The sequence below is a fragment of the Oratosquilla oratoria genome, chromosome 4 (assembly GCF_046742065.1).
Source record: "Oratosquilla oratoria isolate Oo_2021 chromosome 4, ASM4674206v1, whole genome shotgun sequence".
Taxonomy (NCBI): Eukaryota; Metazoa; Arthropoda; class Malacostraca; order Stomatopoda; family Squillidae; genus Oratosquilla; species Oratosquilla oratoria.
This window is the reverse complement of record NC_134780.1, coordinates 12,704,579-12,723,001: the sequence shown is the minus strand read 5'-3', so window position 1 is coordinate 12,723,001 and position 18,423 is coordinate 12,704,579. Positions and strand designations below refer to the sequence as shown.

At 39.3% G+C, this 18,423-nt stretch overlaps 1 protein-coding gene across 1 annotated transcript in view; it reads right to left on the bottom strand.

The window, feature by feature from the left end:
* Window positions 1-18,149, bottom strand: part of LOC143024618 (cyclin-dependent kinase 7-like) — a 39,231-nt gene extending 21,082 nt beyond the window's left edge. The window contains exons 1-3 of the mRNA XM_076183487.1: window positions 17,986-18,149; window positions 11,948-12,007; window positions 6,647-6,817 (exon numbers count right to left, since the gene is read on the bottom strand). Coding sequence (XP_076039602.1) covers window positions 6,647-6,817; window positions 11,948-12,007; window positions 17,986-18,078 — 324 coding nt within the window. The 5' untranslated portion in view covers window positions 18,079-18,149. The remainder of the gene's footprint in view (window positions 1-6,646; window positions 6,818-11,947; window positions 12,008-17,985) is intronic.
* Between the last annotated feature and the right edge of the window lie 274 nt (window positions 18,150-18,423).

Here is an 18,423-nt window from a genome sequence, read left to right as displayed (position 1 = left end):
TTTGGTGGAAGGTAAGTTGAGAGTGGAGGGTAGATGGAGAAGGAGGAAAGGGACAAAAGGTAGGGAGTTTCTTAGAGTGAACTCCTTGAATGAAAAGGAAAAGGAGAAGGAGTACGAAAAGAAGCTGAAGGAGGAGTGGGAGGGAGTTAAGGATAGAGCAGAGATGGGTGTGGAGGAGGAATGGGGATGGTTCAAGGAGGGAGTCTTAAAGTGTGCAAGGATGGTGTGTGGAACAAGAAGGACAGGGGGAAATAGAAGAAAGGGTAGTGAATGGTGGGATGAGGAAACAAAGAAGGTTGTAGAAGAGAAGAAGCGAGCATTCACAGATTGGTTACAAAAGAGGACAGGGGAGTCATATGAGACGTACAAAGAAAAGAAAAGAGAAGTAAAGCAAAAGGTAAAGGAGGCAAAGAGGAGAGCAGATGTGAAATGGGGTAGGAGTATGACAGAAAATTTTGAAAGTAATAAAAAGATGTTTTGGAAAGAAATTAAGAGAGGAAGAGGAGGCGAATCAAGTAGGGAAGAAAAGGTAAAAGGTACAGATGGAGAGTTGATAATGGAAGAGATGACAGTGAGGGGAAGATGGGCAGAATATTTTAGGGAGTTGCTGAATGTGAAGGAGGATAGGGAGGGAAAGATAGCTGCAGTGGGAAATACGAAGAAAATGAGAGTGATGAGTGAGGAGAATGGAGGAGAAATAAGGAAGGATGAGGTGAAGGCAGTTGTAAAGATGATGAAAGCAGGTAAGGCACCTGATCTGGATGGATGTCATGCAGAATGTCTGAAAAAGGGAGGTTCAGTGATGGTGGACTGGTTGGTGAGATTATTTAATGTTTGCTGGAGAGAGGGTAGAGTACCGGAGGACTGGAGTAGTGCCTGTATAGTTCCTCTGTACAAGGGAAAAGGGGACAAGTGTGAATGTAGTAATTTCAGAGGGATTAGCCTGTTGAGTGTAGTAGGGAAGGCTTATGGGAGAATCTTAATTGAGAGGATTAGGAGAGGAACAGAAGGAGTAATTGGTGAGGAACAGTGTGGATTTAGGAAGGGTAGAGGTTGTGTAGATCAGATCTTTGTGGTAAGACAGATATGTGAGAAAGCTATAGGAAAGGGGAAGGATGTTTTTTGGGCTTTTATGGATCTGGAAAAGGCTTATGATAGGGTAGACAGAAAGGCACTGTGGGAGGTTATGCAGATTTATGGGATAGGAGGAAAGCTTTTGGGAGCTGTCAAGAGTTTTTATGTGAGTAGTAGAGCATGTGTTAGGATTGGAAATGGAGAGAGTGAGTGGTTTGAAGTAAAGGTGGGACTTCGTCAGGGATGCGTTATGTCGCCCTGGCTGTTCAACTTATACATGGATGGGGTGGTGCGAGAGGTGAATGCTAGGGTAGTGAGTCAGGGATTGGAGATGGTTAAAGAAAATGGAGAAAAGTGGGAGGTGAGCCAGCTGTTGTTTGCAGACGACACTGCGCTTGTGGCAGGGTCAGAGGAGGGATTGAGGAAGCTGGTGGCAGAGTTTGGGAGAGTATGTGATAGAAGAAAGCTAAAGATAAATGTGGGTAAAAGTAAGGTGATGAGATGTACAAGGGGTGAAAGTGGCAGTAGACTGGAAGTGAACATTAAGGGAGAGCGACTGGAGGAAGTGGATAGTTTTAGATACTTGGGTGCAAGTGTAGCAGGAAAAGGTGGAGTGAAGGTGGAGGTAGAATGTAGATTGAGAGAAGCGAGTAAATGCCTTGGTGGTTTGAAGAGTGTAATGAGGAATAGACATTTGGGAATGGATGCGAAGAGGAGACTGTATGAAGGAGTGATTGTGCCAACAGCACTGTATGGGGCAGAAACGTGGAACATAAGAGAAGAAGAGAGAAGGAGTTTGAATGTGTTTGAGATGAGGTGTCTGAGAAGTATGGTGGGGGTTACTAGGCTAGATAGAGTGAGAAATGAGGAAGTGAGGAGGAGAACAGGGGTGAAAAAGGATTTGGGAGATAGGGTTGATGAAAGAATATTAGGATGGTTTGGACACATGGAAAGAATGAGTGAAGAAAGACTAGTAAAAGAGGTATGGAAGGCAGATGTGGAGGGAGTGAACATGAGGGGACGTCCTAGGATGAGGTGGATGGATGGGGTGAAGGGGGCTTTGGGGAAGAGGGGAATGTCTGTTGAGGAAGGAAGGGAGAGGACGGAAGACAGAGGTGAGTGGAGAATGGTTGTATATGGATGATGTTGTGACTGCATGAGGAGGAATGGGCGGGGGGGGGGGGGGGGTGAGGTAGTATGTGTGAGTAAATTTTGACGCAGCCCGAAGGGATTTCTCCCCGTCCTCTCCTTATATGCAAAGGTCGCCGATTAAATGAAGCGGCCTTGCTGTGGATGTACTGTGTCTTGCGACACTGCTTCTGACCCAGGGCGGTGGGCAGGGTACAGGGATGACCCGTCATCCAGGAGGTGCTCAGATGAGAGGAAGGGTGGGAGGGGTGTGGAGTGTATTTAGGGATGAAATGGGTGGGAGTGTTTTTATGCCTTTCCCTTTTTGGCTACCTCCCTTGTAAGGGGGAAAAAGCCTTGGTATATGTATGTATGTACATAATAAAAAGTAGATACACAATTAAATAGTCAAAAAGTAGCCCAATCTGGCATGTATAAACCTACATAGATTATTATAAAGCAAGTAAAAATCATACTTCAATTACTTTACATTAAAACTGATATACCGCAATTATATAAAGTAGAGTCAGCATTAGCAACTAAGAGTGAATAGGAATTGGCATCAGTATTAGCAATTAAGGGTAAATAGGAATTGGCATTGGCATAAAAAATAAAAGCACACCCCTAATATATATATACATATACACAAACACATATACATACAGTGGTTGCAGAAAGTTTGAGTGCAAAATTACAAGCACCCAAACTTTTTGCTAAACTCATAACACAAAAAACACCCCATTTCCAATCAAATTTCCCCCCTATTTTTCAATGCTGCTGTCTGTACCGTTATTTAGACAAGATAACATGCACCACTTGGCAACTCTGTTTAGTCGCTCCTGGGACCATGCGGTGTTAGTTCATACACATCTCTCATGTAGACTAGTCGATTTCTTGTGGTGGTCTCTGTTTTTGTGCCTTGATATATCCATAATGGGAAGTGGTAAAGAGCTGGGAGGACACAACTGTTGCTATCATAACCCTCTATAAGGAGGGTTGTAAGTGTAAAGATATAGCCACTCATGTGAGAATTGGAGTGTGGCAAGTGCAAAAGTGGACCAAGAAATTTTAAGACAGAGGAGGCGACACCATTTCTACCCCCAAGCCTCGCTCTGGTTGGCCAAAGATATCTAATCGTACTTCTAAGGTTATTAGGAGGCAGTTGGATAAAGATCCAACAGTCACAGCTCAAAAACTGAAGGAAAATAACCCTGCACTGCTGCAGGGCATGTCTGTCAGATATATTTCTGATCATTTAGCCTCCATCTTGAAATTTCTTGGTCCACTTTTGCATTTGCCATTTATGAACTTATACAACAGTTTTGGTTCATCTTTGCATTTATCACCTCTTTCAAAATTGCTTTCTTCCTGTAATTTCTTGTATAGTCATTCCTAGCTTGTAAGCTTCTTTTGTTTTATTGCTTCTCTTTCTCCATTTTCCCTAAGCCACATCCCTGGCCTTCTTTGCAACCTCAAACTTTTTGTTAAACCAGTCTTGTTTCTGTTTCTTCCTTCAACTAGTCTTTGGCACATGTTTGTTCACTCCCAAGTTGTAAATGCCCAGAAAGATTTCCCATTTCCTCCTTATTCATGTGGTATTCAACAATTCCTCCGAGTTTGCTTCTTCAAAGACTTTTTTCTACCCTAAGTAATCTGCTTTCCTAAAACTGAGTCTCCCTTACCTATGTGATTCATTCCTTGGTTTTATTTATTCATCCCCCAGCTGAAATTCAATTGTTACATGGTCACTTTTCCCCATGAGCTGATAATGTCTGTCTCCTTGGTTAGTTACAGATCTAATCTTGTGAGAATGTCATCTCCTCTTACTCAGGTTACTTCCTCTACCCATTGGGTCATTGTGTTCTCCATTACTATAACAGGGTATTTCCCCTGGAATCTGCTTTGCCACTTGCTTTCCATTCCTCCCAGCTGACCTCACTGCAATTAAAATTTCCAATATGAACTATATTACTTTGTTCACTATTTTTCTTTAGGAAAAGAGCTTTATCCAATAACATTTCTTGATATTCAGCTTTATTTCAAGCCCTTGCCTTTAGGGGGACACATGCCACCATGAAGTCTTTTATTGTACCCTTTAGTACTAATCTTTAGGAGAATTGCTTCATCCTTGCTTTCACTTAGATTTCCTTCTTCCACTTTTATGTCACTTCTCCCCACAAACATTATCCCTCCACCCAATTTATCTCGGTCTCTTCTGCAGGTGAACCTATTATTCCTTAACTGTAGGGCAACATTTTTTGTGAGTTTTGACTCTACTAGACATAATATGTCAGGCTTGTTTATCCTAGTCATTTATCTCCAAACTAGCAAACAGTAAACCATCTACATTAACATATGCTACTCTTAAGTTTCCTTGTAATGTTGCCTTTGCAGTACTGCCTTCCTGCATTTTAGAAACCATCTCCTCACCTTCTGATTGACACCTTGCAAAAAAAACCTCCTTCCTCCTATCATTTTTGGCTTTGGTTTTCTCCAACAGCTTTCTTATCTTTATTCATTCCTCTTCGTTAGCATCTTTCCTAATCCAAATATTTTCCAACTTTTCTTCTCGTGCTAACTTCCAAGACTTGCTGGTTACTTCTTTTGCCATGGCTTGTGACTTGAACTTTATTTTCATTGGACATGTGCTATTTTTCTTATACTTACCTAACCTCCATGTGCTATCAATCTGGTCTATCCAAGTCCTTCCCTAGAGCTGCCAAGGTAACTTCCCTATTCATTTCCATTTCTTGTTCATGGCATAATTTCCATGAGGTGATGTGTTCTGGGCAACCAAAGAATAATATGCATCTAGACTTGTCAACTACATCTCTGACAAGAGATTTTTTTTTTTTTTTTTTATAAACTTGACTGTTCCTTCTTCCAAGCTATCTCTTCCCTGCTGCTCCATGATCTTTTTAAAGGTTACTCTATCTCTCCTATCCTTTTTTACCTCCATTGTTTTCGAGGAGATTTTTTCCTCTCATTTGTCATTCATTCTCCCTTCTCAACTTATCAATCTCTGCTTTCTGAGTCAGGTTTGTTCCCTTTTCTTGCTCAAGTTTTTGCTCCAGATCATGCAATCTAGCCTCACGGGATTTAATTAAATATCTAAGTCTTTTCAACTTACCTCTATGGTAGAGTACCTAACTTGTAACTTATCTTTTTTTCTCTAATTCATTTCATGCACTACATTGATCAAGTTTTTCAATTGACTTATTTTTTTGGAAAAAAAAAAAAAAAAAACATCAGTGATGTAAAGAAACTAGAATTAATTTTTATCTTTTATTTCCTATCATGCATGGCTTCTGAATCTCTCCAAAGTTGGAATCAGCAATGTTTTGGCTCTACTATGACCCTGAAAAGCTTTGCTTCCTTCCTAATCCATTCAATTTATAAGTAATTTCATCTGGCTTTGCCTGTTAAAGGCAAATCTAGGATCGTTACTTCACGTCACTGTCATCTACACTGTTGCGACACAGTGAAAATCACCATTTTTCCTTCTAGACTCTCTCACAAAGTTAAAACCAGCAATATTTGCATCTACTGTGACCTTGAAATAGCGTTGCTTCCTCTCATCTACTCAACAGGCAATCATTTCCATATAGCTTTGCCTACTAATGACAAATCTAGAAGCATCACTTCAAGTCGCCACTGCCGCTAAGTGTGTACTTATGCATGTAGATTCGAGTACCCTTAAAATCATGTTGAATAATTACTTAAGAACATTTCGAGTTACAAATGGCCATTCGGAACATAACTTGCTCCTAACTCAAGGAGTACATGTATATCTATGTATATACACTTTATCATCTTTCACCCTCTGGACATTGGAACTACATGTCATGTCAGCAAGTAATCATGAACCTTTGACAGTGTTTTCTTTAACTTTCTTTGATTTTCCTCAACAAGAGCTACCACAAGAGTCGGTAAAGGGGGTCTGTTTCTGTCACTAAGAGGAGAGCTGGTTCCAGTTGTCAGTTCTCTTTAAGTGAAAAAGTATGTGTATGTGTGTGTGAGGGGGGGATAGTGTTAAGATGACAGTTTTTGGTCCCAGTTGACTGGGGATTCCGTGCCAGCCCTTCAAGGATGAACTTCCATACAGAGGAGAGGGTATCAGTAGGTTTGAAATGGGTAACAGAAAACTTATTTTTTCCAACATCCATCTTACTTGACCATTATCAGCAGGTACCTATCATTGGTCCTGGCTTAAAAATACTGTATAAAAAAGAATGGTAGTGATGGCAGTGTTAAAGTAAATAAAAATATTCTAGAACTGGGCAGAGAAAAGCACATAAGCAGCATGTATTGCTGAATATAGAAGGATCTAACTTTCAAACTACAGCCTGTTTTGGGGAATAAATGCTATATTACATGCCACAGAATATAATAGTTTAAGCAATTATAAATCACTCAAATAATAAAATATGATTCCTGTACCTACCTCTAAATCAGTGTCCATGAAGTCAAAAACAAGTGACACATTAGATTTGTACCCAAACACATCCAACAACCCAATGAGATTCTCATGGTGAACCTCCTGCAACAACTTGATCTCTCTCAGAGCTGTTCGATTGATGCCATCTCGTGCCTCCTCTCTACTTCCTAATTTTATCTGTTGAAACAATTTTAATAAATGAGCCACACACAAAATCCTGCACTAATTGTATTTTTTCTAACACTAATAAAGTAACTTGAATATTCAATAAATTACAAAGATTAAATGTGTTATCTTCACCTGAATAAAGTTAAATGACAGCAGCAAGAAACTCATTCTGGAGTACTGGCATGCAGCCAATCCTTTAGGGACTATTTTGGGGTGTCCCTAGAGCCTGGAGCCATACACAATTTGTCTATGTTAGAGTAAAATCTCTACTCATAGAGGAATGTTGTTACTATAGTACAACAACTGTCTCTCCTTTATGTTGCTCCCTTAACTGCCCTTTACCACTTCTATGATCATTTCTTCCTATCCATGGTAGGGGGAATGGGGTGGAAAAATTGTCACCTATGATTCTCAAGCGAGTCATTAAATGGAGGGAAGAAGTGGCTCTACTGGTAAGTAAAAGTGCATGGTGGGGTGGAGGCAAGTGTCTTTAAGGTTAATGTGGGTGAAGATGAAACAGGGATGGGGGATGGGGGTTTTGTGAGTGCATGTAGACCTGATAGTGAAAAAAAGTAGAGAAAAGGGATTTTTTTAAAGATACATTTCAATGAGCATTTTGACTATTTTGGACAAAATGTGAATGCAGTGGAGTTGGGGTATCTCAACACTAGAGTAGAGGATGAACCAATAGACTGTATGAAGGAGTGATTGTGCCAACAGCACTGTATGAGGCAGAAACATAGAACATAAGAGAGAAAGAGAGAGGGAGTTTGAATGTGTTTGAGATGAGGTATCTGAGAAGTATGATAGGGGTACCTAGGCTGGATAGAGTGAGAAATGAGGAGGTGAGAAGGAGACTGGGGGTGGAAAAGGAGCTGGGAGATAGGGTGGATGAAAACATATTGGGATGATTTGGACACATGGAAAGAATGAGTGAAGAAAGACTAGTAAAAGAGGTGTGGAAGGCAGATGTGGAAGGAGTGAACATGAGGGGGCAACCTAGGATGAGATGGATGGATGGGGTAAAAGGGGCTTTGGGGAAGAAGGGAATGTCTGTTGAGGAAGGACAAGTAAGGACAAAAGATAGGGGTGCATGGAGAATGGTTGTATATGATGATGATGTGATCCATGAGGTGGAATGGGTGGGGGATGGGAGGTGAGGGAGTATGTGTAAGAAAAATTTGGCGCAGCCCGAGGGGATTTCTCCCTGTCTTCTCCTTTTCTGCATGAGGGGACGGAGAGGGGGGGGTCGCCAATTTAAGAAAGTGGCCTTGCTGTGGATGTGCTGTGTCTTGCAACACTGCTTCTGACCCAGGGCAGTGGACAAGATGCAGGGATGACCCATCATCCAGGAGGTGCCAAGATAAGAGGGAGGGAAGAGGGTGGAGGGGAGTGGAGTGTGATAGGGATGGAATGGGTGGGAGTGGTTTTTAAGCCTTTGTTTTTTGGCTACCTCCCTTATAAGGGGGAAAGAGCCCTTGGTATATGTATGTATGTATTAAGTGTTAAAGATATCGATCAATCATAGAAATAAAAGTGCACATTCTGTGACATCAGTTTTTGTTTTGTTTACAAATGCATCAGTCAATTAGTCATGGATAGACATGAATTCAAAGACAAAAGAAAATAGAAAAGAAAGTAGTTTAGGCAAAGAGAAAAGATATGAGGTAGACAAGATAGAAAGTGCAGGAATTAGCAAGGAAGAATAGATTAAGCTAAGAATCTGTAGACAACCAAATGGGAAACATTAACAATTTATCAAAAAATCAATTGTACTTAATGGCTTAATTAAACTACCAGAGCAAAAGACTTCAACAACATGACCTCCGATTAGCTCAAATGAATAGGGAAGTAAATATAGTCAAAACCCAAAAACTTGTCCCAAGATTCGAAGAAAAAGAGCCCAAGACCTTCTCAACATTCGAAGGAACAGTAGGGCAAATGGCTTGGGAAACTGATCTGTGGTCAGCTATAGCCTAACCTACCCCCTATCGCATTAAGTGTATACTCTGCATTGGACAAAAAGGCTAGGCAGGATTATGGAAAATTTTAGAAAATGGAGTTCTTCAGGGTTCCATTCTTGGTCCACTTCTATTCATAGTATTTATAAATTTATAAATGGTGTAGACCACAGACTAAAATCTATTGTCTCTAAATTTGCTTATGATACAAAACTGGGCAGAATAAAACCAAAGCTAAGGAGTGCACAGAGGAGAATGGAGAGATCAATGATGGAAATAACGCTTAAAGACAGAAAGAGGGCAAATAGGGTGAGAGCAGACTGGAATCAAATATATCATGGAGGTGGTAAAATAGAGGAAGTGGAATTGGGCAAGTAAATTAGCATGAACAAATGATGAGCAATGGAGCAAATGTGTTAATGAGTAGATGCTGTGAGATGGGAAATGTGAAAGAGGGAGGTCAGACAGATGAAGAGACAAGATAGAAAAGTTTACTGGAGTGACTTGGCAGAGTTTGGCATGGTTGAGTTTTGGAATGGTATGGAAGAGGCCTTTGTTCAGCAGTGGATTCAGAAGGGCTAATTGACTGACTGAGTTATGCAACTAGACACAGCTGCAGATGTACCCATCATACCACAAGACATAAGAAAAGTTTACCTAACCTAGTCATAAAACCAAGCAGTGTGGTACTTAAGGATTTTGGCAATAATAATCTTGATGTAATTGGCTCAGCCAATGTGAATCTAATTATGATTCTCAGATTGTGAAGGACTTACCACTAAACATTGTGAGGGGCCCATATCAGACATTACTGGGTGTGACTATCTGGGAAAAATCAAATTTGACTGGTCATATATTTTTCAGGTAGACGGACAGTAAAATGACCATACATCACTGACAAAAATGTTAGCACATTTTAAGTAAGTTTGTCTGAGATAGAGGAAATCTCTATTCATAGAGAAATGATGATACTTTATTATACTGCGACTGTCCCTCCATTATGCTGTCCCCCCACTCTTAATACTGTCCTGTACCACTTCTCTGAATGTTCATTTCCTTTTTTTGCCAAACCCTGTGGTGAGGGAGAAGAATACTGCCACCAATTGCTCCTACTCGAGTCATAAAAGGCAACAAAAATGGGATGGGAATAGGACTAGGCATCCTACTCTGTTATCTCAAAGGGGACATTCCTTAAAAAAGCAAAGGTTTGGGTCTTTTAATGTGCGTGGATGTGGTACAGATGAGGGTAAAAGGGAAGAGATAAGCAGTATGTCTGTGAGAAGAAAGAGTGATGTGTTGGCATTGAGTGAAACTAAGTTGAAAGGGAGGGGTGAATTTAAGTTTGGAAATGTAGTTGGGAGGGTATCAGGAGTGAAGAGAGAATGAGGGAAAGGGGGTGCTTATATGAGTAAGTGAAGAGACAGGTAAATGTGGTGGAGTGGAAGGAGATTTTTTCAAGGTTAATATGGATGAAGGTGAAACTGAGAAGGGAGGTGTGAGTTTTGGTCAGTGCATATGGACCTGGTAGTGAGAAGAGTGTAGCCAAAAGAGAGCCTTTTTGGATAGATTTCAATGAGTGCATAAAGGGTTTAGGGAGATATGTCAATGTAGTTACTTTGGGAGATCTTAATGCTAGGGTAGGAAATGAACCAATACACAGAATGGTTGTAAAGTGTAGAGTTCCAGGAAAAAATCATAGTGGAGAGTTGATGGTGGAGATGTGTCTAGAGTTGATGATAGCAAATACAGTGTTTAGGAAAAAAGTCAAATACACATGGGAGAGAGTGGTGGATGGAAGGGTGGTAGATTGGGCTTTAATGGACTACATTGTGGTAGCCAGGAGAAGAGAAGGCAGAGTTTTGGATGTACATGTTCTAAGGGGAGAGAGTGGGGGAATATCAGACCATTTTTTGGTAGAAGGTAAGTTCTGAGTGGAGGACAGATGGAGGAAGAGGAAAAGGACAGAAGATAGGGAGGTGCTTAGAGTAAACTGCTTAAATGAGAAAGAAAAGGAGTACAAGAAGCTCAGGAGTGGGAAGGAGTGAAGGTTAGAGTAGAACTAGGTCTGGAGGAATGAGGATGGTTTAAGGAGGGACTCACAAGGTGTGTAAATTTGGTGTGTGGAACAAGGAGGACAGGAGGAAATAGAAGGGTAGTGAGTGGTGGGATGATGAAGCAAAGGAGGTTGTGGAAGAGAGGAAATGAGCATTCACAGATTGGTTACAAAATTGATGGGGGTAAAAGGTGCAGATTGGAGAGATGATAATGGAAGACAGCAGTAAGAGGAAGATGGACAGGGTATTTTAGAGAGTTCATAAATGTGAAGGAGGATAGGGAGGGAAAGGTAGTTGCAGTGGAAAGAGCTAAGAAAATGATAGTGATAAGGAAATATGAGGCAAAGGCAGTTGTTAAGATGATGAGAGCAGGTAAGGCACCTGGGTTGGATGGGTGTCATGTGAAGTGTCTAAAAAAGGGAGGTACAGTGATGGTGGACTGGCTGGTGAGGTTGTTTAATGTTTGTCTAAAAGAGGGTAGAGTGCTGGAGGACTGGAGGAGTGCCTGTATAGTTCCACTTTACATGGGAAAAGGGGACAAGTGTGAGTGTAGTAGTTTCAGAGGGATCAGTTTGTTGAGTGTAGTTGGGAAGGCTTATGGGAGGGTTTTGATTGAGAGGATTATGAGAGGAACAGAGGGAGTAATTGGTGAAGAACAGTGTGAGTTTAGGAAAGGTAGGGGTTGCATGGATCAGATTTTTGTGGTATGACAGATATGTGAACTTTAGGAAAAGGTAAAGATTTTTTTGTGTGCATTTATGCATTTGGAAAAGGCTTATGACAGGGTAGACAGGAAGGCACTGTGGGAGGTATTGCAGATATATGGGATCCCTTTAGGTGGTGTAAATTTTCATCCATTCACAACCATTCTCCACTCACACCTATCTCTTGCCCTCTCCTTTCCCTGCTCAACAGACATTCCTCTTTTACCCTAGGCCCTCTTCACCATGTCCATCCACCTTATTTTCATTCTTCCCTTCAAATTCACTCCATTCACCTCTGCTTTTCTTCACTTGTTCTTTTCATATGACCATATCATCACAGAGACTTACCGATCTATAAATCTCTTAAATGTACAATTCTTAGTATCTAATATATGTTAAAAGTAACAGCAAGGACAATACCTTCTTTACAGCAACTATTTGTTGAGTCTCCACATCAAGAGCCTTGTGCACTGTGGCAAACTGAAATAGTTATAACACATTAGTGTATTTTAACAAAACTTAATCTTGTGAACAAACAATATCTTAAAAAAATGCATTACTTTACATTATAGTGGCATCAAAACTGAAAAAAATTTGTTTGTGTATTTAATCAAATTATTAGATTATTAATGGGGGAGCTATGACAAAATGGTATACGCAATTTTTTTTTCTGCCAACAAATGTTCCCAATTGCTTAAGAGATAACGGAGTTAGTAAATGGAGAACCTTTATATATTTCCACTCTTGTTCATAATGACAAATATTCCCAATCTTTTATTGACATCATAGATGAAAACCTGCACATTGAATTTATTTCCTATGTTAAGTGCAAAATTCATTACAAATTTCTGGATAACGATTTTCTTTTAGTTACATGAGACCAGATTCAGCTCTAATATACCTCTAAGTTCCTTACATGGAGATGCCATGTTCAACATGTCTGTGGCTTTTCCATTGGAGAAACAAGAAAACCCCAGATAAAAAATCTCATCAAATTTGAAGCCACTCCTTTGCAAGTAGGCACAAGAACCCAGCCTTCACAAGGTCCCTGAGGAGCCATTAACTGGATCAGGTCCTGAAATTCAATTTAATTCACCTTACCACTTACCTCCTGTTATCTCTCCCTCTCTTATTTCTGTTTTTTTTTCATATAAGGAGGTCAGTAACCTGGCACCCTGATATGATTGACTGATTTGTTATTTTTTGGCACTGCAACATCATGGTCATATGATGCCACTACAATATGTTAAAGGCAGCAATTCATACTAAAAATAAAATTTTGGTATGGTAGAACTTACTGTAAAAGCACTTGAAATGTGAATGTATGAAAAGGAAACGGGTTGAGAAGAAAAGGTAAAAGATGCAGATGGACAAATGTGGATGTGAAGACTGTACGGGAAACAGATATTTTATTTCAGAGAATTGCTGAATAAGGAGGTTAGGGAGGAGATAAGAAAATGACTGATTGAGGAGAAAAATGACAGGTAAATAGGAAAGGATGAGTTACAAAAAGCATTGTGGGAGGTACTGCAGATATATAGGGTGTTCGGGATAAATTTGATGATTTTTTTTTATCTTGTCATTTCAGAACCATTTGAAGGATTTAATAGTCAAGAAGCACAACGGATAGCTGATTCTGTGTATTATTGGGGGGGGGGGGTGAAAGCTAGAGAGCATGGACGACTGGAAAGCACTAGAATATTTGAAGAGAGTGACCTGCATCATGATGATTTGCACTGGGTTAAAGAATTAGGAAATCTGAACTGCAGCTCAGTGCTCCTTGAATACCATGATGGCCATGAAATGTGAACTGGAGAATTGTGACAGAGACGTGGAAGCAGTGGCTAGCAGGAAGGATCATAACAGGTGTTCTCACTTTGTCTACACAACGAAATTCATCGAGAAGCAGCAAAAAAAAGTGCAATTCCTTTTCCACCCCTACTCTCCTCCTCACTTCCTCGTTTCTCACTCTATCCAGCCTAGTAATCCCTACCATACTTCTTAGACATTTCATCTGAAACACATTTAAATTCTTCCTCTTTTATGTTCCATGTTTCTGCCCCATACATTGCTGTCAGCACAATCACCCCTTCATACAATCTCCTCTTAGCATCCATTCCCAAATGTCTATTTCTCATTACACTTTTTAATCATCCAAGGGATTTCCTTGCTTCTCTCAATCTATACTCCAACACTGCTCCTCCCTTTCCTGCCACATTCACCCCCAAATATCTAAAGCTATCCACTTCCTCCAACCTCTCTTCCTTATTTACTCACATCCAATTTGCTGCCATCCTCTCCCCCTGTACATCTCATCACCTTACTTTTACCCACATTCATCTTCAACTTCCTTCTTTTGCACACCTTCCCAAACTTTGTCACTAACTTCCTTAATTCCTCCTACGATCCGGCTACAAGTGCAGTGTCATCAGCAAGCAATAACTGGCCTATCTCCCATTTATCTCCATTTTCTTTAACCATCTCCAATCCCCAGCCCATTACCCTTGCATTTACCTCTCACACCACCCCATCCATGTATAAATTGAACAATCAAGGTGAAATAACACATTGATGGCAAAGTCCCACCTTTACCTCAAACCACTCACTCTCTCCATTTCTAATTCTAACACAGGCTCTACTACTCTTGTATAAACTCTTGACTGCTATTAAAAGCTTTCCTTCTATTCCATATATCTGCAATACCTCCCACAGTGCCTTTCTGTCTACCCTGTCATAAGCCTTTTCCAAATCCATAAAGGCCCCAAAAACACCCTTACCTTTTCCTAAAGCTTTCTCACATATCTGCCCTTCTACAAAAATCTGATCCATGCAACCCCTACCCATCCTAAACCCACACTGTTCCTCTCCTAATCCTCTCAATCAAAACCCTCCCATAAGCCTTCCCAACTACACTCAACAAACTGATCCCTCTGAAACTACTACACTCACACTTGCCCCCTTTTTCCCTTGTAAAATGGAACTATACAGGCATTCCACCAGTCCTCCAGCATTCTACCCACTTTTAAATAACCATTAAACAACCTCACTTGTAGCCAATTTTTTTTTATGAGGATCACAATGGAAATAGGGGTATATTTTTAGAAGTGCACACCTAAATGATATAGCAACAGAAAATTAAATATTGACGATGATGACATGGTTTGACGTCACAAACTCCCCCTTATTGGAAGGCTAGGACAGTGCCCCTCACAGAGGGCTTTGTAGTATGGAATTTAATGAACCATGCCCTTGGTTCAAATTCGCCAGTGGCAGGATTTGAACCGCCATCCCCTTGACCTTCGCCGCAAGTAACAACACCTTAACCCATTCAGCCAGTAAGCTTCCCCTAAATATTAATTCTGTAAATTATAATACATCAATATAATGTACATTTTTCTTTACAGAAATCAATAACAAAAAACTACTAAAAGCAATACACAAATGAACGGAGCTGCAACGATGTCAACACAAGTAACTTAAGGGGTCATTCACTTAAGTTGTCTAACGTGCACACTGGAGAATGAACTTGAGAGGTAACTGGTTTGCCACAAAAGTGGTAAACTTTTGGAATGCACTCCCAGAGAGTGTAGTGACTGCACCCTCATTAGCCTCTTTTAAACTCGCTATGACAGACAAATAAGACTGATCCAATAACTGGCTAACAAGTCCTAGTGGTGGGGATCATGACAAGAAGTTTTGCTTCTTATTTTCTCACTGTTCCTCAATTAAGCTCGAATAGGTAAGCTAATGAGGGCTTAAGACACCATCTTTGTTTTGATAGATGCAGAAGTCTAAGAAATGAAAGTATAATAAATTGGTCTAACCTAACCTGCATTTAGTAATGCAGTAACTGTAATGCTAAAGGCTATCAGGGTTGTTGTTGTTGTCGTCGTCAGGGATACTGACAGCTGGTTTTGGCATCCAATCAAATGGTGGGATGTGCAGGAATTCATAGCCTCAAGAAAAACATGAAGCTTAGCTCCATAGCAGTACAAGAAGAATGGCTATGTTTCAAGGAGGTTGTGATCAAGTATGTAAAGACTACAAGTGGAATCAGGAGGATGGAAAAGAATAAGAAAGGTGGTGAATAATAGCATGAAGTGGTGAAAGTGGTAGAGCATGTCCCAAAGGATACTTCTGGGATGGCAAAAAATAAACATTAAGACTGATATAAACACTAATGTGAAACATACCCCGGAGTGAATCTAATTCTGGAGAGGTACAATAATAAATTGAATTAAATTCTACATGACATAAATCATAAAAATGGTGAAACCAAAGGTATATTTTAATTTCTAGAAGTGCACACCTACACAATATATTAGGTACCCCCACAAAATTAAAAAAAAAAAATTAACCTTTATATTATTGTTGCATATGAAAGACAACTTTATTAGAAACAAAATGCTTTTTAAATTTTTGAAATAGCTTGAAAAATAAGGGAGATACGATTTTTTGAATTATTTTCTTAGCCCGCATTTTTGGCTCGACTTTACCATAACAAAGTGTTAGAATTAAGGGTGGTAATTTGTAAAGATTTCGGTAAAGAAATACACATTAACTCTAAACCACTGGTCCAATTTTATTAAAATTCGGAATACTTTGGTTTTATGGATCAACAAATCACATGAGCATGTCAAAAACAAAGTGAGACATCTCCATCATACCATATTTGCCTTTTCATGGCAACCATGAAGCTGTCGCTAAACGCCGACCGAAGTCGACCGACGCCGACCAAAACCACACAATCACGGTTTTTGCTCAAATGCATAATTTATATATAAAAAATAGCACATGGTTGCATTATTTGACCTATTTTCTTTAAAATGGATAATTTCCACGTAAAATGATCGAAGAGAAGTTACGTTTTTATCCTCTGAAAAATTATCAGCCGGCAACCAACACCGACGAAACCCAAACAATGACGTTGGTTGCCGGTTGATAATTTTGTAGAGGATAAAAACGTAACTTCTCTTCGATCATTCTACATGGAAATCACACATTTTAAAGAAAATAGGTCAAATAATGCAACCATATGCTATTTTTTATATATAAATTATGCATTTGAGCAAAAACCGTGATTGTGTGATTTTGGTTGTCAATGGTAATAGTAAACAAAATCGAACGCGAACTGGACGCATCAGATTCATGGGTGATATAGCTAAATTCCGGGGACTTTAGCTCAAACACGAATAAGTCAATGATATTAAGCTTCTCAATTCCGGGAGAAAATAGGTTGAAAAACTTGTTTATGTAACTTAAAATTATGTTTAGACATTCCTTACCTTAATATTTTTACTCGGAAAACTATGTTGCCGAGTTTGATAACCAAATTTCCGTTTAAGTCGCTGAAAAATTGTTTCTATTTCAAGAATTAGCCTTACACTTGCAAAACAACAAGGTAATTTGAATATCTTGTGCATGCGCAAAGCGCGGGAAGCATTCAAATTGAACTAAACAAAAACTAGTGGGCCGCAACATTTGTCCATGAAAACAACACATGATCGACAGTGGCGCCGCGCGCGGATTCCGGGGTACCTATATATAGTAATATAAAATTAAATATTCATTTTGTAAATTATGATACATGAATATAATATATATTTTTTCTTGGCTGGATTCAATAACAGAAAAAGTTGCTAAAGTGATACACTGATGGAGCCATGACGACTGCTTGAAACGCCATTTTTGTTTTGCTGGATGTGGAAATTAAAGAAATTAGAGTATGATAAATTCATCTAACCTAACCTGCATTTAGTAATGTTGTCTCTGTAATTCTAGTGCTCATTAGGGCCGTCATCAGTGATCTTGATGGCCAGTATTGGCATCTGATCAGACTGTGGGGTGTAGAGGAGTTTCAGCTCTGTAGCACTGTTTTGAAAATGCATAGCATGGTGACATCACTTGGTGTGGGAGAATGCCCGTTACATAATATCTATGCAATTGTAAAACTAACATTAATGGGACTGGATAGACAACACGGCATCACAAACCTATTGTCACAGCTCTGTTCTGTAGTATATTTGCTTTCAGCAAGATTTTTTGGTATTGATTTCCGCCAAGAAAAAAATATATTAAATTGATTTCTATGACTATGTATCATTATTTACAAAATGAATATCTAATTTCCTATTGCTATATCATAAAGGTGTGCACTTCTAAAAAAAAGATACCAAATTAAGATAGTTTTTTTTTTTTTTTATAAGTTTACAAAATATTCTATGCCCTCCAGGAAGTAGAGTTAGGTTCCTGCACGTGGAAGGAAAATAGAATTTAATATTCTTTATTATAATCAAAAACTGTAAATATATTTTCCCCCCATCACTGCAACCCAACATTCATACGCATTGCTCTCTGAAATGTCAATACTAATGGAATTTCAATATGCAACCTGATGGCATTTGCTCTTTCCTCAAACTTTAAGATATATATTATATATAAGATTGTCCTACACTTACCTGTCCTTCTCCGAGAAACTCTATTTTCTCGTACCGTTTTAATTTTTCCTCTATTCGTATCCTCCCTGGTTTTTTAGCCTCTTCAACTTCCATTATCTTGTTAGTTTAATACTTTAACTTATGGCTATTTTGTCAAATGTTGTTGTTGAACGGGTGTTAAATGATACAATACTTCAATACAAAAGCGCTAGATTAAAGTGACGAAAACCTGTTAATATATATAAAAATATGTAAAGTTGTCCACTTATTTGTCCTTCTCCGAGAAACTCTATTTTCTCGTACCGTTTTAATTTTCTTCTATTAGTATCCTCCCTGGTTTTTTAGCCTCTTCAACTTCCATTATATTGTTAGTTTAAAACTTTAATAGGCTGCTTTGTTAAATGTTGTTGTTGAGCGGGTGTTAAATGATAAAATACTTCAATACAAAAGCGCTAGATT